The sequence below is a fragment of the Coturnix japonica genome, chromosome 2 (genome assembly GCF_001577835.2).
Source record: "Coturnix japonica isolate 7356 chromosome 2, Coturnix japonica 2.1, whole genome shotgun sequence".
NCBI lineage: Eukaryota > Metazoa > Chordata > Aves > Galliformes > Phasianidae > Coturnix > Coturnix japonica.
The window spans coordinates 78,239,541-78,265,966 of NC_029517.1; the positions used below are offsets into that span (position 1 = coordinate 78,239,541).

Genomic DNA, 26,426 nt, shown 5'->3' on the forward strand with positions numbered 1-26,426 from the left:
GCAGCACCATGAAATGTACCCAGTGCTCTGCAGTCATCTCTCTTAATGTCTACAGCTGGCATATAGAGAGGCCAGGTAGAAAAGCCTGCACACATATATTCTTTTAGCAACAGAAGCCAAACCTTCAATGTAGAGTAACTGCAAAGTTAGCATCCCCTCTGTTAGGTGACAATCCTGCTTGTTATTTCTGCAGGAAATCAAACAGGAATCTGTATAATTTAGAGGAAACCTTTCCCAGGCAATTCAGAAAAAAGAATCTACTTTTTTATTAATGCTGAAATGTAGGACCCAAAGGATTACATACCTTGGCTGTGAGAACCTTTTATTGCAAACAAAAACAAATGCAGTGCATCTGTCTTTAGGATTTGAATGTCTAAAACAGGCTGAAGGTAGGAAAACCATAATCAGTCCTTCAGGACCACAGAACAATTTCGTAGCTGTCATAACCAGAATTAAGTCTTCCAATAAAACCAACAGAAATTGACACAGCAAAAGCAGATTGCTGCCAGTGTAAAAAATACATTGTTCAGTCTGCTGGCAGCTGAGTGTATTTATAAAGCATACTCAGAACTACCAATGGGACATTCGAAAGACTGTCAAAATATCAGCCACCCTAATGCCTGGTTTTGCTCTGGGGACCCAAAGAAAACCTCAAGGCCACCTCTTGCCCTTCATATTTCCATGTGCCACACTGAGTGCACCAAATGTGACTGGAATATGATAACAGCCCTTCTCTTTTTACTCTGCCTTGTCCAAAAACTGGGCTGTTTTGAAGAATGTCATTTATGAAAAGATACGTTAAACAGGACCAACATTTTGCTGTAGAGAATTACTCATGCTACTGGTTCCTTTTCCAAAACTTGTAACTAACTGAATGCCTCTAAGACATGCTCAGAGATAAGCTGAAACAGAATCAAAGTTTCTGACTAGCATCAAGATACTTTGGATGAGATGTGATTTGTTATTTGAGGGCTAGGCCCACCAGCAGCCATGTTGAATTCACAGTCTCAGCCCAAAGTGATGCCCTTGCATGCTAAAACCAAAAAGGTAATAGTCTTTTCCAAATGCCCTCCTTCTCTTCCTCAGCAAAATGGTGTGAGATGAATATCCAGAAAGTTGGGTTCTCCCTGCAGGTAATTCAGTGAGACTGATGTGCACAGAGAGGGTAAACCAACAACACAATTAAAAAGAAAAATCAATTTACTTGTGCCTTTTCCACATCTTCCTAGTGCCATCCTGGAAATGTCCCACTGAAATTTGAATGATTTCTGAAATAGAGAATATAATTTGATCTTTCATATTTATTTACAATTCAGACAAGAAATGTAACAGTGGGAAAAGCTCGATGCAGATCACAGTGGATCTCTGGAGAAAAGACTGGTCAACCAAGGTGAGATGGGAACATTTTTAGGCACCTACTAAGAATAAAAAGCCAACATAAGCAACAGACAGTATAAATTCAGCAAGCCAGTGAGTTTATAAAGTCACTATCTTTTATAAAAACTCTTCTGCAAAGTATAAATAATGTTGTGGTTGCATTGTCTGCTGAAAGGAACATTAACCTGACAAAGTACTTATTTGAAAATGCAGTGGTAGACTAATGAGTGAGTGTTTAAGAATTCGGAATTATGATTGAAAATACACAATGCTATCTTGCAAGAGCAGGCAATCCATTTGATTGTGACATTTCAGGATGATCAAGTTAGTCCTGAGCAAGATTGAAATAATTTGTTTTTAATGTTATAGGCACATAATGAGGTCCAATAAAAGAACTCGTAAACATTTCCTTTTGTAGATCCTTTCACATTTATAGCGACATTATAAACCAAATAAGACTACAGAGTTATTTGTTAGCATACCTTCATGGGGTATTGTTTTGGAAGCATTGCTCTGGTGCTTTTTATTTATTTTTTTTTTTTTTATGGATCCTGTTGAATCGATTTTTTTCCAGTCTATTTGTATTAGCTGTGTAGATTGTTCACAGAAATGCAATTGTGTATTGTAATTTTACTTTGATCACAGTCATTTTCTCCCTTGTGTTATCCAAGCAGTCTTCTAAGAAATACAGCAGTAATGGTATGCAGCGGTGGATATTGAACTGCTTGCAAATCACTCAGGCAGCTCATAAAAACATTATTAAAAGGCAAATGCCCTTTGTGCTCCCTAACTTCTAAACTATGCACACTGAAGTGCTTTAATACATCTAACATATTGTAATATATTGAGATGTGCTCTGCTGCAGTCAGCATCACGGCTTTCCAGATGACAGCTTGTCTCTACCTGTCAGTCACCAGCTTGATCTGATTCTCAGTCCAGTTCACAGTCAGATGTCTGAGCATGGTTTGCTGGGGACTTTGGTGCTGGGCAGGTGGCACATAAAGTCTTACCCAACAACTGGGCACATCACTTTTATTTCTGGATGTGTCAAAGAGCCGTTCTCCCATCTCCTGCAGTTACTGTTTGCTCAACAGTGTCCACAAACTCATTGTTCAGACCTTTGTGTGTTTAATCCTTTACCTGAAGTACCAGGAGTAGGTCTCAGGACGCACATTCTCCCCAGACCAGACCCTGTGGGGTTGGCCTGTAGCTTTCCCCAGGTAAAGGAGAGCAGCAATAATTGCCATAGCTTGTCTGAATGAGCTTTGCCAAACATCATAGCATGCTGGGGACTTGTTCCATCTGCCGTGGGTTCAGTATAGTTGTTTCCTTTTGTGTGCTTGTAGGGAGTGAGGAAACTTCTCCTTGTTGTCTGAAGGACTTCATATTTCTTTTCTTAAAGAAATATGGGCATATGGTGCTTCTTCAGAATATGAAATTTACATCATTTTTTCAGGCTGATGTTGATACCCAAGGGGGCTGTCAATACTTATGTGAAAGAGCTGAGCTCATTTCTTAAGCCACACAGCTTTCCAAAGCAAGCAGTTATTTTTTAATCTGGAAGGTCACAGCACTGAAAGAAAAGATGCTGGAAATTTCAGTAACAACCCTGAGGTATTTACTCTAGGGAGAAGTCTGACCTTAAAAAAATGCATTGAAGGAGAACCCCATCAATTAGCTTGAAACTTTGTGTGGGCTCGTATCCTGCCTTAGTGAATTCACCTCTATATCTTATAAAAATGCAGCACTAATTTCATCTTTTTTCTATCCTGCCTACTTCTGTTGTAAGCTAAGAAAAAGCTTTATGCAGTCTGTAGGGTGCAGGGTTTTAGAACAGAAAGTTTCAGACATTTGCATTTGTAAAGGATGCAGATGATGGTGAAGATCTAAGACAAGAGGGACCAATTTAGCTGGTAGCAAATTGTCAACATTTTATTGATTTTATTTTCATTTATCCTCAAGAGCTTTATCCCAAACAATAACTTCTCTATAACTTCTCCTTATTGGCAAATCCTTTTAATTTTTTTATTTTTTTTTTCCTTTTGGTGTTTACTTTCCCTTCCATAATGAGGAAATTGTACATGCCTTTAGATATGGTATGCACTTACAGTAAACTAGTTCCTGGGAGCAATACATGTTTGTAATGCTGCTGCTGACAGAAAATCCATACTTGAAGTAGCACACTCTCATATTGCACCCTAGACACAGTGCAGAACACTTCCATGTTGATTACTGCACCCAGTATATGTACCCATGTACTCCAAGACCTCAGCAGATGACTAGTGACCCTGTCACACCCAGTCCACATCCAGATCCTTGGTACCCAAGGTGCTACATATATACATAACTCAAAACTTCTGTTAATTTAGTGCTTTTGGGAGGTACTTGGTGAAAACCATGTGTGTGGCGAGAGGATGTGATTCCAGTTAACTTGTCAAACTAGTGCTAACATACGTATGTGGGGAGACCTAGAGACAGCTTACATTTACAGCCAGACTGCAAAGATATGGGACTCACTATTGTTTCATTCATTTTAGAAACTTTTGTTTTTGAAAGGTATGTTTTTGTAGCACAATATTACGAGAGGACCCTTCAGGGGATCTAGTTTGATGTGCAACTGATGCAGTTGGTTCTTAAGTATTAATATTAGATTAGATATTTTGCTTCACAAAGGTTTCAGGTGGGTAGCTTTCTTTGCTGTGTTTCCTGTGGTGCATTAAAATTTCATGAGAATTTCTGTCACAGAGCAATGAAATTTGTCACTAAAAACACTTTGATAAAAAGAAATACATTTGATGTATTGAGTTTTAGTACTGCAGAGCCGTAAAAATTCATCAGAAGATTAGCAGAGACTGAAAATGCATATGCTGCACATGAGTGGATCAGTGCTGCCATACAGACTTGATGAGTCCCATGCAGTCAGTACTGTGAGGCTAAATTCAAATGGGCAATGCCATCATGCAAGCCCAGTATTTGAAATGCGTCAGACTTGCTGTCTGACCATTTGTACTTCTGCCAGGGAAATCCAGGCATTCAAATTTAAATTGATTGTGAAAAGGAAAGATGGAAGAGGCGGATATGGTATACTCCTTTTTAGAAGAGGGGCAAATCAAAACACCAAAGAGGTGTCATGTTTTCAAGGTTATGTACAAAGCTGGCCTTAGAATTGGTGATGCTCTTCAGATCCCAGGCTGGGGCTGAAAGAAAATGCCTCTTTTTTCATGTTTTAGGGGGGACCTGCAACTGATTTCTATGACTAAAGATCCATGGCCTTGAGCTTCATTATGTACGGAGGAATGTCATTTAAGCAACAGAGAATGACCCCTTCATTTTTAAATAGTTCACGTGATTCAAAAAACAAAAAAGACTGTGCAGGAACTGTCATTTCTTGCATTGAATTTGACTTAGCATACATCACAGGAGAGGTAATTTCTTAAGGAACAGTATTTAAGACACTAACCCGTTCTGTGGGCTTAGCAGTAACGTAAGAGCAACTACTCACTTCTCTAGAAAAACAGGTTTATTTGATCACTATCTCTGTAGCATGGGAAAGACATTTTCTAGGATTTCCATTTCACTCACATGGCACCAGTTCCTGTTTTTATTTCTGCTAGAACGTGGAAGTGGATAGAAATAGGCCCCTTCACTCAAGACTAGAACATAACTTTTCATAGTTATCATCATAGTTATCATACCATCTTAAAGTGTAGAGATGTGGTATTTGTCTCCGTATTAAAGGTTACATTAAAAATCCAGAGGATAATAAGCTGTCCTAGCACATCCAGCGAATGGCTTCTAATTTTTGCTTTTACCTTTATTTCCTAATTCAGTGATGCCAATTAATTCATAAATGACTACATAAAAACACTTTCACACACTTGCAATGTAGCAATTTTAATTATATATATGTATATTTATACTTTTGTTTTTGTCATGTTTCTTCATGTTCATAGTGCTACAAAGCAATTCCCATGTGCTGATCCCCCTCCCAGTGCCCCATTCTGGTCTACAGCAAAAAGCAGCAAAAATTCTGATGTAGAAGTGAAAAGCTTGGAGGTCTGTTCAGGTGTAATTTCCATCCAGTTCTGAACATCCCAGTTATTGCTATGCAGATCTTTACCTTTTTCTCTCTCTAGCTACCACATGCCTATTTATGCCATCATACTGAATAAATCAAGTAGGTGTGGATAAATACATGACCTACTTGCAGTTTCTTTTACATTTTGAAGTTGGTATTGTGAACCTCAGTTTAACACTGTAAATTTTGTTTGTTTCTTTCTTTTCCTCTTAGTGTGTATTAATATGTACAGAAATAGGCTGAGCTGCTAAAATATGTCCATATCCACATTACACCCTTTAGTAATTTCATGCTGTTCTTACTGCTTAGTGCACCGGAGCACAGCAGCTATTTACTGCATCTATCTGTCTGCAGAGGTTCTACTCTAAGGTTAGTCAGACAGCCACAGCATTACTGCACAGGTTTGGAATAACGTTTAAAATACGCTATTTTTTTCCAGATTCCCCTTGAATAAATTGTCTTTTGGTAAGAGGCCAGAAAAGTCTGGAGAAATTCCAGGTAGCTATTTAGAAATATAGATCTGCTGAAAATTATGTTTTCCATCAGATAACGTGTTGATATGCATTACTGTGCATTAAAAAAATAAATAAAGACAAAAATACTCTTTCTTGAAAGCTTTATACTTAATGATGAGGTTTGATTCAGAGCCTTTGGAGGCCTTATTCTTGCAGTAGAGGATTAGGTTCTTAGTTGTCAGAGAGGAACATTAATCTTGACATATTTGATGATGTATGAATGTCAGAGGGATTTATATAGTCAACTTCAAGGGTCTAAATTAGGAACTGAATCCTTCTGTACAGTCAGAGAAACCTAAAGGCAGCTCAGAAAGCTTTCCTCTATTGGCTACGGATGGATCATAGCAGAAGCAACTTCCTATCTTACATACCTACAGTCAGGCACCTAAAATAGATGGCATGAATAATCCCTAGTATGAAAATCAGCATGAAATAATGCAGTAATGAAAGTTAATCCAGTTATCTTTATGATAGTTACAGCCCATTGTGTTTCTGAGGACTGAAGTTGAGCCTCATGCTTTCCTTCAGCCCTGGTTCACTATATCAGAAAATAAACTAAGAGATCATTTTATTTCCCTTCTTCCTCTTGATAATGATGCCTAATAAAGCTAAAGATGTGATGTCTCCAGTAACTCCCTTGGGTGAAGAAGGTCACAGATTAAACCCTCTTTATCTCATAGACTTGCAAACATTCTGTCACCAAAATACTACACTGTCCAATTACAAGAGAAAGAATGGATCTGGAAATATTTGCCTAAGTCACATTTCACTAGACTAAATAAAAAAAGCTCCTAAGATCAGTAATTGGTTGCTCTTCTTGCTATCTCTTTCAAATATAATGTGGCTGCTCCATCATACACACCCAGCCCACTTTTTGCTCCACAGCCTTCAAAAGCACTGTTGTTGGCCCGGCAAACCTTTACGATCTCCAGGCAATCCTACCATATCAGCAGAGCTGTGATGGCACAGCAATTTAGATTCATAGTATGGGTCTCAGCACAGGATTAGGGAAATCATGTTGATGGTTAAAGAGTAAAAAATTCTACTAGCAAAAGCTGGCTGAAAGGAAATGCTTTCATTTTAGTCACACAAGCACACAGTCAAGAACGGCATCTGTATGCAAGGTTCTGAATAAATGACAGCTCATTTTAAATAATATAAATGGTAAATATGTCTCTCCTGTGTGGAAATCTGTAGGTGGGAATTGGAATCAAGTTTCAGCTTTATGTATCTGTCAAAATGAGAAGACGGTGCCTTTGAATAAAGATAGGGCATCTGAGGTTCATTCATCATTTTTTAATCCTTTCAGAAATGACTTATTACCCAGGCAAAGCAAAGAAAGTGACCAGTTCTACCGCAGATTAAACATAGAATCATAGAATCATAGAATTAGTCAGGTTAGAAAAGACGTCAAAGATCATCAAGTCCAACTGCAGCCTAACCATAATACCCTAACTCTAACAAGCCTCTGCTAAATCATATCTCTGAGCACCACTTCCAAACAGCTCTAAAACATGTATGATCTGAGTTGAATTTGGGGAAACTGGATTATCACCAGGTGTTCCAGTAACTTTATCTTTTCCACTGTGGCAGTGTCCAAAGGCCCAAGTCCAAAGGATGATATTTAAAGGCAATACTGGGTGACTTAGGAAGAGAAGTCTGGTGCATGCTTGTGATTTGAGCATATACATACAAAGGAATAGTCACTGTGTATGACACTGAATATCTACAGGCATACTGGTTTCTGTTTATCTCTGTGCTTTAGAGGAAGGGGGATTTATGGACTAAAGACTATTAAGCAGGAAAAGTTTATTTATGGAAAGGCTTAAATTCTTTATAAAGGAATCCCAGCCTCTACTGAAAATGTTTTATGGCTCCACAAAGTAGAAATTAAAGATGTTTTCTCTGACTTGAGAGTGTTACAGAGAGTGATATGCAGATGAGACAAAGACACCTCCTTTTCACTGTCAAATATTTGGTGTTACAAGTATTCTGGTGTGATATGAAAAAAGCCACATTGCCACACTTAATCCTAAACTGGATGCAGTTTTTATCAGTGGGTACTGTGAAAATACCACTCTGAGCACCTGTGGGTGACATGAACTATCCCCTGCTAGGGCAGTTAAGCACAGGATATAGATAGTGTACATTCAGCAAATGGGAAAGAAGTGGTTTTCTTCATGGCTGATCCTTGTCTGTGGGGCACTATGCCTCATACAGGCTATGCTGCAGTGTGGTTTGCTAACTGTAATGGATCCGAGGACCACTGCTCAGACACAATAGCCTGAAAAATGCTAGTTTAAGGATGCCTGCTTAGTGGGCCGCGATTGCATTAATTACAAACCATGAATCACGGACATTTTGTTCCTGCATTTGTAAGATTAAAGTAGGCTATATAAATAACAATCATTACCGAGTTTTAAGTGGATGACCATTCTTGCTTCCAGTAGCAAGTTTGGAGAGCTCGTTATCTTTATATTTCCACTAATGGGAGGGACATTTCTTTTTAGTGTTAGAGAATACAACACTTCAGTTATTTTTGCTTCTGTGCCAGCGTTACTTTTTCCTGCTGCAGTGTGCTACAACAGATGGAGCATAGCAAATAGGCATATTGTTTCCAGACCTGAACTCTCCAGTGAGTCTTTAAGAAGGTATCTGAAAATGCAATCAGTGAACATTAGGCAAAAGTTAGAGTCTACAAGTTTGGGTCTAGGGCAGTTTAAAACACCTTGCATTTGGTTCAGGGTTGGAAACTAAAACGGAATTATTTTTCAGCAAATCCACAGCACATTTCTACACTCTCAGTTCAGCCTCCAAAAATGCCACCCTGTGGGTTACCAGTCTGCTTTTTGGGGTACTATATTGTAGACTAAAACTCTGCCTACTAAGTCAAAGTCAGCTCCATCACTGTTTCTGTATCTTTCCCTGCATAATCCCTTGCCCATGTATGTAGAAGGCAAATGCAGTCCAGCTGTCTTACACAACAGGATTACTGTCAGTTCTCCAAGACTATAGCCAGTCCACCAAGATTAACATTAGTTCTCCAAGGCCACATTTTCTCCTACAGCCCCAGTCTTGTGGGAGTACAACTTAATCTTTTCAGGAGAAAAACTTTTCATTTCACATCAAAGGTGGTCTCTTTTACTTTACAGCTGCAAGGAAGCTCCGTAACTAGACTGTTCATGTGCATTTCTCTATTTCATTGTTTTTTTGATACCAGATTAGAGCTACAAGTTTTCAGGATGCCAAGTTCTCTCTATTACATCCCTAGCATCACGATTTCGCCTGTGAAACATGGAACCATCTTTATTTTCCTTGACCATTTTCCTTTGGCTTTATGACCAAACACTGTGGAATGGAGGTCCATAACTCCCTAAGAGACAATGTTCCTCCTTCACACGAAGCTGCTTTCTGTCTCTCGGTATTGGTGTTAAAGATCACTCTTGGTTTCCTCTCCCAAATTCTACATGTATTCCATTTTTTACCTCATCTAAATTAGGTTTGGAGACATCCGAATAGATGCACATCAGAAATGTTCCTGGCTATCCACGCAAGAACTGATATAGTAAAACTGGAATTGTATCGCATCTGTTCCCAAGTGATTTATTACAATCTAGGGTACTATGACTCATCTTAGATGTAAGTAAGAATTCAAATGAGAATTTTGGTTTTTAACAAGGTGGTATTAAAATTGCCAGGAATGGCAATGGGTATCAAATCTGGTTTGCGACGTGCTACCATGTGGTAATGCAAGTAGTGACATCACCACATTTATCTTATCCTGACTTATGACTCAGTCTGGGGGAGTTACACTAAGTACGTCTCTTATAGCTTTCCACTTACTGAATTATTCTTCTTGGCAGCATCAGGATGGAAAATGATTGCTTTTTGTCCAGGCATCCAATGCAACCATGCAATGAATTTTCTTATTTGCTCCCTGTCTAGAAAAGTCAACATAGTTTCACAGGTTGCACTGAATAAATAGTATTAATATTGCTGTTCTTATTCCCTGAGAACATTTTTGTTCTTGGTTAATTGATTCTCATTTATTCTGTGAATACAAAATGAACAGTTTTGTTAAACCCCATAGTTGCTCTAATCAGCAGAGAAAAGGTTGGTGTGATCTGTTTCTTTCCCCGTTTTTCAAGACACACACAGATGATCTGCAGAGTCATTGGACTTCAAACTAGGTGTCTGATAAACAGTCTGCTTTTGAAATGGTGGAATTCAGCTGCTTTTGCATACTCCAGCAAATTTCAGTATCTGTGCCTGTGGCGATATTTACGAATGCTGTTCTTCCTTCCTAATTTTGACATACACTTTTCAGTAGTCACAGGAACATAAAGTGTAGAGCACAGACACTCCATTACCAGAAAGTGTTTCATTACCATATGTTGATTACATTTTCAAGAAGTTTTAGGAAATAGTGAACATTAAAAAATGTAGACATCTTCCTTTCAATTTTATCACTGAATAACTGTAACTTCTCCCAGGTCTTTACTTCAAGAATGATTATTAAAAGAAAACAACAACAACAAAAATGCCTCTCCCTTTTTCTCATGCTTCTTCTTTTTGATTTTATTATTATTTTTTTTCTTTTCCAAAAATAAGCAGCAAATGAAAGTGTGAAAAGAAGAGAAAGCCAAGGATTTCTGGGGATTGCTGGAATAAACTCTACTTAAGTTCGGCATTCGAAATTACGTTTCTATATCTGAGGCAGTAAATCAGTGGCAAGCTCCAGACAAGACCCAGCTGGGAAAGTGCAAGTTTTCCAGTATAGCTAGGAACTGGATTGACTCTTTGGCTGCTAACAGTCCACCTCCAGTAAGGTGACTTACTGAATTAGAAGCTAATTGACTCTGCAATTAACTTCCAATGCTCATTATCACTTTGGTATTTAAGGTACTTGTAAAACTGATGAATTTGTACTTATGATTTCTCTGAAGTGGGGAAATATTAAGAGTTCAATTTTCAAGATGAAAAGCTGGATGAGAATCATCTGTTAATATTGTTCTACATGTTAATTTTGGTAATGGTATTATTATATTAAGCTTTTGCATAGATCACGGACTAACAAGTCATCTTCATTCCTTCAAGTCAAACTGACAAGGAAAAAACTAGTGAAGGACACATACAGCCCATTAAAGCAGCTAGTAGCACAGTGGCTTGGGTGTAGTTTTGTTACCCAAAGCCTCCTGAGGTACTTAATCTCACTTTTGGAGATTAAGCATCTGTACTACTTAGAAAAAAAAGAAGCAGAAAGAAAGGGCAACTTCTAATGTGTTTGTTCATGTTTGGCCATTGTAGTAGTTGAGTTAAATGCACCAACTTAATACAAGCAAATTCTCAGACTTTGCCTTCAGCCATCATGACCAAAGTCATCCCAGAAGTCTGAGGCTAAGCAGCACAGAAATGAAATAATTCCTGCTTCAGTGAGGCCTGTCTCCACCTATTTGTTCACATAACACTGTTATGGCTTGCTCTTGGTGTACTGCTTGTTTACTAAACATTAACAAAAATGAGCTCACTTGCTTGAGGACCAAGGCCACTTTCCACAGTCCAGTTTCCCGGGAGCAAATGAGAAAGCTGGAAGTGATGCAAAGAGACATTTTAAAAACTACATCCTTGTCTTTCCAGTGTAAGTATCTTGTCGTTACTTAGATTTTGGCATTTAGATCACAAATTAGACTGCAGCTGAATATTTTTTCACATCTTTCTCTTTTGCTTTTCTGTTTGTATGTAATCTACCATAAAAGTTAGCTGGCCTTCTTTTTATTTTTTGTCTTCACTACAACCACAGCAATACCTAAATAAGTGTGTATTCCTATCAAGTCTGTTGGCCTAAAGCTTAAAATTAGGCATGTGGTGAAGTTGCAACTTTATATCTACTATCCCTAGTAATGAACAGAATCCAACACTCTTCTGATTCTGATTTCTACTTAATGTTTAGACAGAACGATAAATCTCAGAGATTTCTGGGAGAAATCATCTTAGCATTTTCAAATCCCACTTTCTAGATATTTATTTGGGACGGAAAAACAAACAAACCAAAAATAACCCCAAACCAACAAACATAAAACACAAAAACATATACACAAACACATGTATGCCCATAGTCATTAAAAATCTCCAGATAGTAGTACTTGAAGTTGAGTGAAGTATACGGTTTGCCAGAATTGTTCTTGTGTTGCTTGATCCATTTTTGAATTAGTTAAACAACAATAATTTTTATTGAATGGACTGTCTAGGTAATATTTGATGCTTCTTATCCAATGATACTCAGTCTGACACTGGTAAGGAATATCTCAAATCAACACATGGCAATCAACAACACTCTGTGGACAGTTTTGCAGTTGAAAGCATCACTTTGGAGCTGTCTGCTTTCAAATGGGAGGGCCCAAGAGTGTTTCCTCTATGAAGACTTGCCTGGGAACAAATGTTTCCATTTTAATAAAGGAGACTAGGAGATGACACCACTGTATCCTGTGAAGGCATATAGAAGCTGCTGTATCCTCTTACCTGCTGATCTAAATTCGCAAGGCCTGGAAGATGTGAACACAGGAGTTCCTGCTGAGATCTCTGAAGCCAGAAACTGTCACTCCAGAAGATCAGGCTTGACCACTCTGGACTATAAGAATAAGTACTGTCGTCGTTAGCCACCACAACCTCGGACAACACACCACTACCAAAGATCAGCACCTGACACCAAGACATTGCTGGACTGGGGAGTGGTGAACCTCTTTGCTTTGCTGCATCTGTATATCTGTGTATCTCTCTTTCCCCATTTTCTATATTTTCTCGTTTTATTCCTTTATTCTTGTACTCTCTGTAGTAGCCATTGCCTGATATTGTATTACCTTTAGTGCTTTTTAATAGTAGTTAGCTAATTAGCTAATTTTACCTTCAAGTAGAACATTAGTTACTGTTAAGAAAGCTCTCAATAAATTGACATGTACTATTCCTCTGAGTCTCGGATGACTCTATCACAGCAGCAACCCTTGCTAACTAGGGGAGGTACAGCTCAGGAGACAGAAAAAGATTCACCTCCCTCAGAACCCACTGAGTGGGATGAGACATTCAATTACCTGAGATATTAATAGAAAAAAATGTATGCTCACGTCAGCTGCTTTTACATTTTGAGAGTAGGGTTAAGGAGGCCTTTCTTTGGTAGAGCAGGGTAAAGTGTCTGAATAGACAGAAATATTTTCTGAGTGCAACCATATTTCACTTGAAAATTTCCAGCATGATCACAGTGTCTGTGAACTTAACAATCTGTCAGACCCCACTCTTTGTTCTTGAACCACTTGGGGAATTCAGTCAGAGGCAAAAATCTTAAAGACTCTAAGGCTCCACAAGGTATGTGAAATGGCATCAGATAGAGGGAGATATGAGAGGTTTCCTGCCAGTAGAGATAGCTATGCCATGAGTGTAAGTTACGTTAAACTCAGAAGAAATCTATTTGGGAAAAAGTGTTTAGAAATACCCTCCCCACTGGGTAATCTTCAAAGCTTACACTTTCTGAGAAACTAAATTGCCTTGGAGATAGAAATCTGTAGGAAACCTACCTTTAGTTTCAGTCTTCACAGAAAGGCTTGTTTCTAAGAAAAACAGTGGGGGGAAAAAAAGCGCATGCCTAAAAGCATACTGAGCACTTCACAAACTTAGCAATACTACTCCTTGTTAAATTAGCTGATGAGTGATTAGTACTATTGTTCAACTCAGCTGTTAACTCTTAGCTGATTTCCTAGTGCATAATTCCTAGCTAATTTCAAAGCAATTTATGCACGATCTCAGAGTTAAACATAGGCATAAATGCACGCACTTAATGAGAAATACCCTCTGAATCCAGGCTTTAGCAAGATCTTTATATCTCTACAGATTCCTGCATCCTCCATGTACCATGTCAAATTATGGTGTTGTGAGGGATACGTATGAGTCTTATCTGTGAATTTGCCAAGTGAGTAAGACCACTGAATTTTAGTCATGTTGAAAGAAGCCTCAACCAGTTTGTTACTTCTCTTCTCCATCTGGCTTGGCAATGAGTAAAGGAAAATAACAGTGCTCATTTCCTATTCATGTACTCTGCACAATTTGTTTTGAATACCTTTTCAATTATAACACAAAAACCATACTTTCATTTTATATTATATTTTAGTGGGAAGATGTAAGAAATGAGGATGCTACTCAACTGATGATCCACATATCTGTAGAAAAGAAGTTTTCAAATGGCCTAGAAATGCCTGCTTAGAAATGCCTGCACTGGTGAAACTGTATTCATTCTTCTTCTCTCCTTCTCCTTGGCAGAAATAATTAATATTTTAAGAATTCAAAAATAGATGGAAGTAGTAAGATTGAGTAAGCAGAAACTGATTGTCAGGAGATTAGGCTTTAGTTAGTAGGATTTAAATATGCCTGGCATGTCAAAGCAATGTGACAAGTCAGTGTTTTCATAATGTTCTGTGTCTACCTCATAACTTGTTGTGAAAGGCTGATGACTGTTGCCAGCTTGCTTTGTTCTTATTAATATTTTTGGAGATAAGGAAGTGAAATGGCTCCATTTCAGGAATTAAGTCATTTCTTTGTGCCAAAATACTGACAGAAACTCTTGGTAAGGGAAGATAAATTAGAGGTCTGACTCCTGCATCACAAGAGAGAAATCAACATTGCTTGAAAGGAGCCTTGCTGTTCAAAGTGGTGTTAACTCTTCTAACATTGAAGACGGAGGTGTCAGGTGAGTTATCATTGTGAATTCCTTTAATATGAAATGGAACACACTGTTGAACTGAGACACTTTCAAGGTGTGATTTTGAAAGTTGGGGATGATTTTGGGAAAGAGGAGATCAGAAGAGCTAGCAAGTTTAACACATGGATCTTAGTCAATTATGTGCTGCCCACATCTAATGAGATGTCTCCTTGTTTTTGTCACTGACTATTGCAGCTTCTTCAAAACTGTGTTGGCAGTCCCTTCTCCTCTCATCATGTAGACTGTGTTCAAATCTGCAGCAAATAGTTCCCCATCCAATACCATTTTAGTCCAGTAAAATAGCCTTTCCCATGGGTGCAAAAATGACAGAACTCCTACCCAGCACAACACTAATAGTAGTTTTCTCCTGGTGTACCTTACACGGACCAGATGTCTCTCAGCTAGTTCTGACTAATACTATCTTTCTATTTCTTATATTTATTTTACCATGATACCCGTGTCCTCAAGCTGATTCTTCATCTGCTGCAGAAAATACGTATTTTCTAACTTTGCTGTTTAATTGATCTCTTAATATTAGAAACCATCTTCTGTTACCATGCTGACCTGTGCATTTGTTCTGACAGTGAGCCCTGCATTTGTGCCATCTGTGTAATGGGCCATTTTCCACCCACCTTCCTTCCAAAGCCCTACTCATGACAGTTGTCCTCAGCACTCTGCTCCCTGATGCCATCAGGTAGAAAGTGACCTGTGTTCCTCTGAGGCTTCGTGTACTTTTTTGCTCTTGCTCCATGCTACTGCTTAGATGACTGCCTTTTACCATCTTCTGCATATTAATCTGGGGTTGGGAGTACTTTGAGCAGAAACTGGCTTGAAACTCCAATGGACACGTGATCTCAGACTGCAGTATTCAAAGTGTGCTGTGAGACCATATTAGCATATCTGATAGAAAATACAGCTGGTACATAAAGAAAGTGACATTAAAGTCACAACCAGGGTAAGAAGTGAAGCCTTTTATTATGGATGACTCACAGGTAAAAGCAAAGAAGACCCACTGCAAATCTTCACCTCCTCATTTTGCAATAATTCTTATGTCACCTGTAGTCATGGGCCAGTCCCTCCACATAACTTTGCACACCTTGTTGCAGTTGTTTCAGGTAAGGTTTGGTCTTCAAGCAGGAAAAGGCCATGGGCAGATCAGACTGAGACCATGAGCAGGAGTTGATTTATTCACAAATTATAAATGTTAAAAATTCGAGACTATAGTCTTTTGATTTTCCAGCTTAAACAGATACAGCAGACATCAAAGGAAGACTCAGCATTGCTGGGAAAAAATGTATTAAATAGCTGCTTGGTAGAAAATTTGTGTAAATCCTACAGTTTCTTACAAAAAAATGAAAAAAAAAAAAGCAACAGAAAAAGAATAAATGTATCCTATATACACAAGCAATACAGCACAGATGTCTTGTAAGCAGGGATTAGTAGCAGGACATTGTTATAGAAACTGTACACTTTTCCCCCTGGGAAACGGTTAAAACTATAAATTCAGGCGATTCAAGGCCAAAGAGAAACAAACTACTGACTATGCTCTTATTCCCATTCCTTGTCATTGTGACATTTTACAAGCCAGGTCTCTGTATACTCTCCCACATAATTCTTATTCCCATACAAAAAGTTTACCAAATATATTCCTTTCTATACTTACATCTTTATAACTCCCTACTTGGTTAAACCAGACCACAGGAAATTATTTTCACTTTTCAGTGTAAGCACGTAATTGATGGAGCAACACTGTAATGAAGTACTTTAGAAAGGATTCTAGCAGAAAAACACTAAAGATTCATCTTGAACTATTTTAATCTAAACAGTTCTATGACAACAGCTGGGAACATAACTTCTGGGAAATGTGGATGCTAATTCAGACTGGGAGATAAGATTCAGTGAAAACAATGAGTTGCAGCTGCTGCAATCGACACAGACACTACTACATCTAGCAGCATCTATTGAGATCAAAGGCAGACTGAGCCCTTAGATAAGCATCCATCCATCTGTCTTATGACAAGCTGCAGCTGCACGCTGGGTGGCAACTGAATTCTTCACCATTCAACTTGCATTTCCTTATTTATGCAAAAAACTTCTTGTCATTTTCATACTGATTCCTACAAAGCTTAAGTGCCCCTTTCCCTCCCAAACACTACCTGTGATTGCCAACTGTGTAACAAAGAAGGTCATTCGAGATTTCCGCTTCCTTCTCCACGTAGAGAAGAGCACGATGGCATTTCCAGCAATAGTAACAATAAAGAGGATCCAAAGAGTCACCAGCTGCTCTGTCTGCATCGGAAAGACAAAAAAATCATGTGGGCAGGTGAGTGGGATAGTGACTTGGGTTAAGCCAGTCAGTTAACATAGAACAAATGAGATGAGAATGCAAAAAGGAGTGCAATGTGAGTTTTGACAACTGATTTTTAATTATTTAGACTAAGAGATATTCTTGTTCTTTCAGAAAATACCTCACATGCATCATCACCAGTGATGTCCCCTCCAGCTTGATTTGCAGTGCCTGTATATTAGTGCTACATTCACAAAACCACTATCAATGCCTCTGTTCAGCACTGGACACTTAAATGAGAGGCAGCCATCAGCTTTCTCTCGTTGCTCCAACAGGCTGTGAAATAACCAGCTGCCATGGTTTGCGAGGAATATTGATAGACATGCTCCTTTGGAGAAATGGGAGAAATAAATTGTTCTCTCCTTCTCAGGCCCACTGAATATGGGTCATCCACAAACCCTATGAAATTCAGACATGCACTCCACAATCTAGATGTGTACCAAGATTGAAAAGTAATCATGACCCACTGTAAGGAAAAGTAAAATTGCACCGTACGCGATACGTGATGACAAAACGTCCCCTAGTGGTAGTGTGTACAAAGAAAAGAAACATAAGAAAAGCACTCTGGAAGCATCATGATTCTCTGACTGCAAGAATTGGGGCATACATTTGATTGTTTCATGTGGGTGCACACACAATTTGCTCTTTCCTTTATGGCCTACCAAAACTTGTTTGGTCTTCTCTAAATTCAGGTTACTTATTTTTCAGTAGGTTTCTCCTAGCCACATGGGACTGTTCAGTTTTTCCACATCAGCCAACCAGCTACGATGCCGGAGAAGCAATGAATCCACAGAGCATGTGGAGAAAATATTCAGCAAACTTAGAAAAGCTAGCTTGCATAATACATGTATGGCAAGGAGGAAAACAATTCTGCTGCTCTTCTGCAAAGACGATCAGAACATACAGCATTTTTCACAGCAAGACATTGAAGGGCATAGGACAGAGAAACACAGAAATGCAGAATTAAGAAGTGCTGAAGAATCCAGTAGTGATAGCAGACAACGTGTGTATTATCAGGGTAGAAAAAAAATACACACATGGCTCAGCAGAATCGGTAGCCAGCATGAATAGTTCCTTTTCAACTGAGGAGTCAGTCATCAGCCAGCACAGCTCCAGTTTGGTAGCAGTGGGATTTCATGACCTATGTGGCCATGCAGAAGAGGCAGGATCCACTTGCTGTATGAGCAGTTCCAGGCTGTGCTCCATGCCCGAGCCCAGGGATTAGTTTAAGCACACAATGATTGCTGTGTTTAGATGGTTTCATTTTTCCCAGCACGTTAACTTTTGTTGGTTTAATCTGTCATTTGGGTCACCTCATCTAACTTTAAAGCTCTAAAGAGAGACAGCTACTCAAATGGTCTTTGTAGCCTAGATAATGGTAATATCTCAGACATGAGTCATCATTCATCTCACCCAACCTGGGATGTCTGTCTCCACTGATTACTGAATCACCTATACAAGACAACCAGTGTGGGCCGGATGCTTAACTTTTAGATAAAACAAAAACCAAACAAAAACAAGAAAAGAAACAACAAACATATATATATATATATATATATATATTAATCTAAGAATCTCCTGGAAGCAAATTCCCTTTACAACATTTGGCAGAGACATGGTAAAACTATGCTTATGGGGACACTTTGTTTTGTGCAGGGATTGGAAGGAGGCATCATTTTGGAAGATAAAGCCAGAGGGAGGGAGAGGTGGGGAGAGTAAGATTTCATATCATGTTTGTCCTTCAAATTAATTGGTTCTCCTAAGGGATTGGCTTGTCTTTTCCATTCCAGCAAAGATCTTTCATATGTTAAAAAGTAAGGGACAAGACTTGCTCCCATTTTCTCTAATATAAAATTGGGAGAGAGCGGTTTTTTTGTTTTTTTTTTAAGAAATTCTGCATTCCTGTATTGTAAGGATAAGGCTAACAAGAGAACAAGGCTCTGACACAAATCTTTTTGCAATTGCTGCATAAGAAAAAATTCAGTGTCAGCCAAGCCTGTGTTAGAGGGGTGCTTCCTCACCACATTGGAGTAAGCACACATATAGTTAGTACTCTTGCCAATTAAAAATGAGTGCTTTAAGCTCTACAGAAATGTACAATTAAACCAGTCTACAGAAATGACCAAAAAGGTGCAAGAGCTGAGTAAGGAGAGCTGAGTTTGAAAGACTGTAGACAAAAGCATATAGACAAAGTTTCTATTATCTATTTATGGTAGCTGCTGTTCAGAGAGTAGACAAAAAGATCTCATTCTTGGGGATTAAGGAGCTACAATAATAGGCAGCTTAAATCACTGCAGCCTCTATCAGCCTGAATTGCTTGCAGAATGAAAACTTCTGTAGGGATTAATGGGATGCTCATCATGATAAAGGCCTTCACGGAAGCTACAACCAGAATTCAAAATGTTCTTTATGAACTGGAAACACACACTTTAAAAACAGGATTCCATTGAATAAAGGAGAAGCACAGGACTATACAGTGCAGTAGCTGTAATGACACCAGCCTGGGTGAGACTTCAAGACATCACTTCCAACACACAGTAGGTGAAGGTTACATGCAAGTGGAATACCGCCACTATGCCAAAGGGTCAACCATACCTGGGAATGGTGCATCAGACCCACACTGACAGCCAGGTGAGAGAAGGAGCTGTCCTGCTGTGCCTTTGTGCTGTGTGGCCTCACCTCCAGCACTGGGTGCTGGTTTGGGCACTGCAGTCTAAAGAGGGCTATGAAGATGGGGAAAGATCTAGTGAGCAAGAAGCATGAGAACAACAATCTCAGACAGAGGTGGTCCTCTGTGGAGTTAGGAGTTGGACTTGATGATCCTTATGGATCCCTTCTAACTTGGGATATTGTATAATTCTACACTGAAAACAACAACTGCCATGAGACCAACACGTGTTGCATGTATCTACTCCACTGAACCCAACTGCTATGCTATGTCCACTTTGGGACACCGCACTTCAAGAGAGGCACAGGGTAAGGAGTTGACAGCAGTTCAGAGGATACTGATGGACAAAAAGAATGAATTATTTAAATTGCTCAATCTAGTACACAACAGGCTCCAGGAATAGATGAGCATACTTTTGAAGACATGAAAAGGCTGTAGGGGGAAAAAAAAAGAAGAAGAAGAAAAGGAATAATATATTCTTCAGATCCACTGCAGATTGGCCCAAAATCAGTGAACCAAAATCACAGCACAGAATTCAGGATGGTTATTTAAAAAATTTGGCTTACAAAATACCTGTACAGATTGACTGAGTCAATGAAATTTCCACCTATGAAAACAAGTCTTAGATTTGAGATACAGCTAATTGATCCCTGAACTTCACGTCAGCTGCATTGTCCAGAACTCTGTTTTATACATCACAGTGAGGTTGCTTAAAAATAGATGTGTTTCTTTTCATGTCACGTTCATCAAGCAGAAATCGTCTTTTTGTAACAACCTACAGCAAGGTGATTTACAAGAAGAAAAGAGAACCGCTGTTTAATAATATCTTACACAGACAACTGGATAAAAAGATAATAACATCTCTTGGATCCTTGTATAGAAGCTTTCTTCAAGGGCTGCTTTTGCAATGGGTATACTGACTACATTACACAAGAGCATCATGAACGAGACTAGTGTCATACAGCAGTTCTTTTTGATTAGAAAAATTAAAAATGTTAGTGACCTAATTAAGGTTACAGAACAAATCAAAGTCAAGAGGATTTCCTTGGCTTGACAATTACCATTGCTTATGCTGCTATTCCACAAGACTGCTGCTTGAAGCATGGAAGTGCTTGACATCTGGAGCACATATTCATGTTTTGCTAATTTGCTTTAAGATTAAATCCAGCTTTAGCCAATGAAGCAAGTCACTTCATGGGTGAAATGTAAGTCAGGAAACCTGTCTGAAAAGTGCATACATTTCCATTTGCTTGCAGAAGTGGTTTGTTATTTTGTCTCTCTAATAAAATTTCTGAATTCATAGGCTGCAGACATAGGGTTTGGTGGTACTGAGTGGAGCCAGGAGTTGGACTCAATCCTTGTGTGTGCCTTCCAGTATGGTATATTCCTTGTATATTCTATAATGGAGTTCACAATAAAGAGATGAGAAGCACCAAATGGAAGTTGCAACTCAGGACATTCTGATTAAATATTAGGAAAAAAAATCACTATGAGGATAGTCAAACACTGGAACAGGAGTGCATAGAATATGCAGGATCTCTGTCTCTGCAGGTGTTCAGGACTTGGCTGGGTACTGCCCGGAGCAGTATGGTATGTTTTCAGCATGCTTTTGAGTGGTCAGCCCAAGCAAATAGGCACCAATAATTTTACCAAGAGAGAGGTAACAGTGGGGATTTTTAGGCTAGAAGTAAGCTTCATACATTAGATGTTAAGCTTCTGAATGTGAAAGTTCAGAAGATTAACACAAACTACCTCCTACTTCAGATGAATATTTGGGGAGGGGAAAAGCCACAAAAAAAAAAAAAAAAAAAAAAAAAAAAAAGGTTGGATTACTCTTGATTAATTTGTAGATGAACTATGCGTGAGGACAAAGAAGCATGTTAAAGAACTGAAAGATCACTGTAACCTTATCACTTAGTTGTCACAACTAGCAGAAATTGTACTGGCCATTCATATAATAAAAGTATACCTTACATAGAATCATAGAATTGCTCAGGATGGAAAAGACCTTAAAGATCACCAAGTCCAACCCCAACCTAACCATACCACCCTCTGCTCAATCATGTCCCTGAGCACCACATCCAAACAGTTTTTAAACACATCCAGGGATGGTTTCTAGTGGATCCTGGATTGCTTATGAAGGTGGTGAGACGGACAGCCCGGCTGAAGTGCCTTTATACTAATGCAGGGAGCCTGAGTAACAAGCAGGAGGAACTGGAAACTGTGATGCACTCTGAAAATTATGACATTGTTGCTATCACAGAAACATGGTGGGATGACTCCCACAATTGGGATACTACCATCGATGGCTATAGGCTCTTTAGGAGAGATAGNTGACAAAGACCTTTTGGGTTGGGATATACTGAGCAATGCAGGACCAGCCTAAATATTTGTACACACTGGCACATACAAAGCCCAGCATACAAGCTCAGTCTGTGGAATGCATTAAGTATTATTAAGTAAGCCTATCACAGCTATAAGTATAGTCTAGCTGTGATAGGCTTACTCTGTAGAAATACGTAGAAATTGATTGTCTCCCCAGTACTGAATGGGGCTTGCAAGATGATGAAAAAGAAAGAACCCAAGGAGTAGATGGGCATGTGATTTAAAAATAGGCAGCACAGCCTGGAATGAGCAGGTGCAACTCCCAGGGAAGTCCGTGCATGTTATAAATGGATTGGCCATTGCACAGGGGAATAAGCTGGCCAGAAAACAGATGTGAGGGGCAAATTTATGTAACTCAAACCAGCTGGGCATTGCATGTGTGGGCAAAGTACATGTGTCAGAGTTGCTGAGTGCATGGAAAATTGGATGAGGTATGGAAATCAAATAACAGGAAGGCATAAAATGAAACAACTTCCCTCCTTTACAGATGCCCACACCTTCACAGTACTCTGGTAGCTGAATTCAAAATCCTCTGAGTGGGTACTTGAACCTACAGAGGCTAATGATTTTCCTACATTTGTTTTCCAGTGAAAGTGGAGCGAAGCTTAATTCATTGTACACACGTGAGAATGACAAAGGGATGGAAAATATTTTATTTTGCTGTTTTCAACCATTTCCCTTCTGTGCTGGCCATGGGAAAAAACAAAACAAAACAAAAACCCCAACACTGTTTATACTACTGGGGAAGCTGTGCTCCTATCAGCACTCCATAACTCTGTGGTTGTTATCTGTGGCCAATCTGTTTAATATTTTTTGAACGGCCTTTGCTACCACCACATCTCTGAAACTTTTGTTCACGGCACTTGTGAAAATTACTGCACAACAGTAAATTTTTTTTCAGGAGTTTTATACATGGTGTGCTGTGTAATCACTAATTCCCACTGTATTCTCTGATGAAGGAACATGGTGCAAATAAGGCAGGAAAGAAAGAAACAATAATGCAGTAGTTCCCTTGTGACTTTGGTCTTTTCACTTGTCCTGCTGTCCTTTTTCAGTAATATACAGCAAAAACTCTGAGTGTTTTCTCTGCTTTGGAGCTCTGCAAAGCTTCTCCCATCAACAGTTATTTGTTGGCTTCATTGAAGTAAGGTGGAAAACATCAAAATTATGTTCACGGCAAACAAGCACTGGGCTTGTGACTAACATAATACTTATGAGAAATTGTAGCCCATGCATCCATATATCCCTTTTCCTATGACAATAAGTATGGTGGCTGAACCTTTATTTTATAGATTGTGTTAAAACAAACTCAATATAGGACCTATTTGAACTTGCTGATTGTTTTACACTTATCAATCAGACAACAGTAATATTTATATTTAAAACATTTAATATTCAATTTGCTTGTTTTTAATGAATGTTGACATCAAGGATTATTCCATACTGCTTTTTAAAAGTAAATCTTCAACCTTAGAATGCATGAGGCAGCTATGATTAACACAACAAAAGCTGGCTAACTGTACATAAAACACGAACATGTATGAGGGCTAATCTGGAAGTAATGCCTCCCATTTATTATGTTGGCTTAGAGCATCCTTAAAGATGGATGTTGGTGATATGGCAGTAGAGGCTGAACCTTCCTGCCAATATTCCATGTTGTTGCTGTGTGACAGATGGCAGCAGAGGGGCAAAATGGTGTCTGACATGGAAGTGTGGATGAAGCAAAGGTGTCACTGAATTCTTCCATGTAGAAAAAAAGGCATTCATTGGCATACACTGACACTTGCCATACGTTTATGGAGACCAAACAGTGGCTTTTGGCACATTGAGGCAGTGGATGGCTTCAGCAGTGGCAGCAGTGGCAATGACAGCGTGATCTTTAAAAGTGTGGCATGCAGGTTTTGTTCACCACTGGCAAAAATGCATAGCTAATGGTGATGACTATGTTGAAAAATAGTGTTTTGTAGCTGAGAATCTGGACTAACAAACAGTGCAATTGTGCTCTTTGTATCTGTTGTAGTTTCCATGGGAATAAATAGGAGACATTACTATATTATACCCATAGCTATACATGCAGATTCTCAAATATCAGGGGCCTGTACATTTGCTTCTGTATGGGCTCAGACATTTTAACTCTGATGTGTAAAACAGTTTTAATGCAACATTTCTGCTGAAATATATATATGTAAATAAAGTCTAAATGGATACATCCAGCATTAATTATTGCTTGATTTCCTTTATATGAGCTTACTATTATGTAAATTATTAATAGTCCTGCAACACTATATAGATGTGATATGCCCATGGGACAGAGGCTGCAGTTAGGCACATGGATTTCTCACCTCTCAGGGGTACACCTGAACAGGCAGAATGCAAGGACATGTGGATATGGAACTAAATATAGAAAGGTCAATCTTAATCATAGCTATTACAATTCTAAACATACCACACCTACACAATGCAATTTCCTTGAGAATCTCAAAATCCAGAATGTTTTTTTTTCTTTTAACCTTAACCAAGTTAGGAATTTGCAACAAATTTGCAATTAGTTAAGAGGCAGTACCCTTTGTATTTACTGCAAATGAGGCACAAAGGTGTAGGATGGCCTTGGTATTCAAAACAAAAAGAAAGAAAAGCAATACATCATCAAACAGAACAAGAAGAATCTAATGGCCAGTTTTGGGGGGGTTTGCACAGATGATCTGAACTGAGAAAGGCCTGACCTTTAGTTTACGTGGAAATACAGAAATAATCTGAAAAACAAAAAAGTGATTTCACTGATAAATCCAAACACACTGAGTCAAGAACATTCTTGCAAAAAACAGAAGTCATAGACCAAATTTTCTTACCATTTTTCCAATCATCATAACATATGGTCCCAAATACTTGTTTACTCCGAAGATGTCTAGTAACCGTATGTACCAGTAAATGATGTTCACACAGTATATCACCCGGCCATCGCTCCGAAGTGGCAGATCTTGCAAACGGAGGACCATCCCAACAGAGAACAGGAGGATAGCTATGAGATCTGTAATATTCCAGTATTCCTGGAGCCAAACTTTTACTTTCTGACTCAGCTTTCCAGGCTCTGACATCAATATCTGAAGGAGAAAGTACATAGAGAGGAGCCAGCTGAGTTGTCTTAATTTAAGACTGAAGTAAAGCTAAGGTAAACAGACAAGTGCTACAAAAGCAAAAATCAAACCTGATAGCCTCCTAACACACAAATTCCTCATATATTCTCTGATTTCTTTTGTGAAAACTTGAAGTTCAAATATAGCATAACCCTGCAACTGTATACACAATATGTATTTTTTTTTTAATAAAAGGAAGGAAACTTCAGTTCCTCTGAAATCCTCACAAAAGAAGAAGAAATACAGGTATGACTTTCAATTTTTCTAATTGAACTTAGTTACTCTTGGAATAGGGGGAAAAACATAGAAAGGTACTTAATTGATAAATTCACTGTTAAAAAAGCTTTAAAGAAAATTATTCTAAGATGTCCACCAATCTATCAAGAAATAATTTATTACCATAAAAATCTTGATTTTGCATTAAGTCCAGTAAAAGACTTTTTGGATCAGTTTTTGGAAGTTCATTTCCACAGATGAGAATACAATTCATAAAAACAATTAATCTTACCTCATGAATTTATCATCATTCTATTTGCAAGATCATTTGGGAGATCTGATTGTTCCCCTGAATTACTGTTGAAACTATTCCTAAAATGATTTCTATGAATAATTCCTAGCATTCAGTTAGTTAACAAGCTGTTTGTTTCCATTTTCTATATTTAGCCCGAGAACGTTTGAGCAGACTCACACAGTTCCTTGAAGAGAGGAATGCCATTCTTACAATTTTCTTACAGTTCATTTTCAGAATGAATTTCAGGCCCATTTTCACATGAACATCTGGTGGGCGAAGGGAAGGTGACCGATGTCATTTACCTGGACCTGAGCAAGGCCTTTGACATGGTCCCCCATCACATCCTCATCTCCAAATTGGAGGGAGGTGGATTTGATGGGTGGACAACTAGATGGATAAGCAATTGGTTGAAAGGCCGCAGACAGAGGGTGGTGGTCAATGGCTCTATGTCCAGGTGGAGGCCGGTAACGAGGGTCTGTCTTGGGACCGGTGCTCTTTAACATCTTTATTAATGACATTGATGAGGGAATTGAGTGCACCATCAGCAAGTTTGCTGACGACACCAAGCTGAGTGGTGCAGTTGATACAGTGGAGGGAACGGATGCCATTCAGAGGGACCTTGACAGGCTGGAAAGCTGGGCTCGGGTGAACCTAATGAGGTTCAACAC

The 26,426-nt window shown here is 38.8% G+C and overlaps 1 protein-coding gene across 1 annotated transcript in view; it reads right to left on the minus strand.

Annotated features, from left to right (window-relative positions):
- Positions 1–26,426, minus strand: part of NPSR1 (neuropeptide S receptor 1) — a 59,976-nt gene that overhangs the window by 26,145 nt on the left and 7,405 nt on the right. Inside the window, exon 2 of the mRNA XM_015855020.2 lies at positions 16,870–17,002. Coding sequence (XP_015710506.1) covers positions 16,870–17,002 — 133 coding nt within the window. The remainder of the gene's footprint in view (positions 1–16,869; positions 17,003–26,426) is intronic.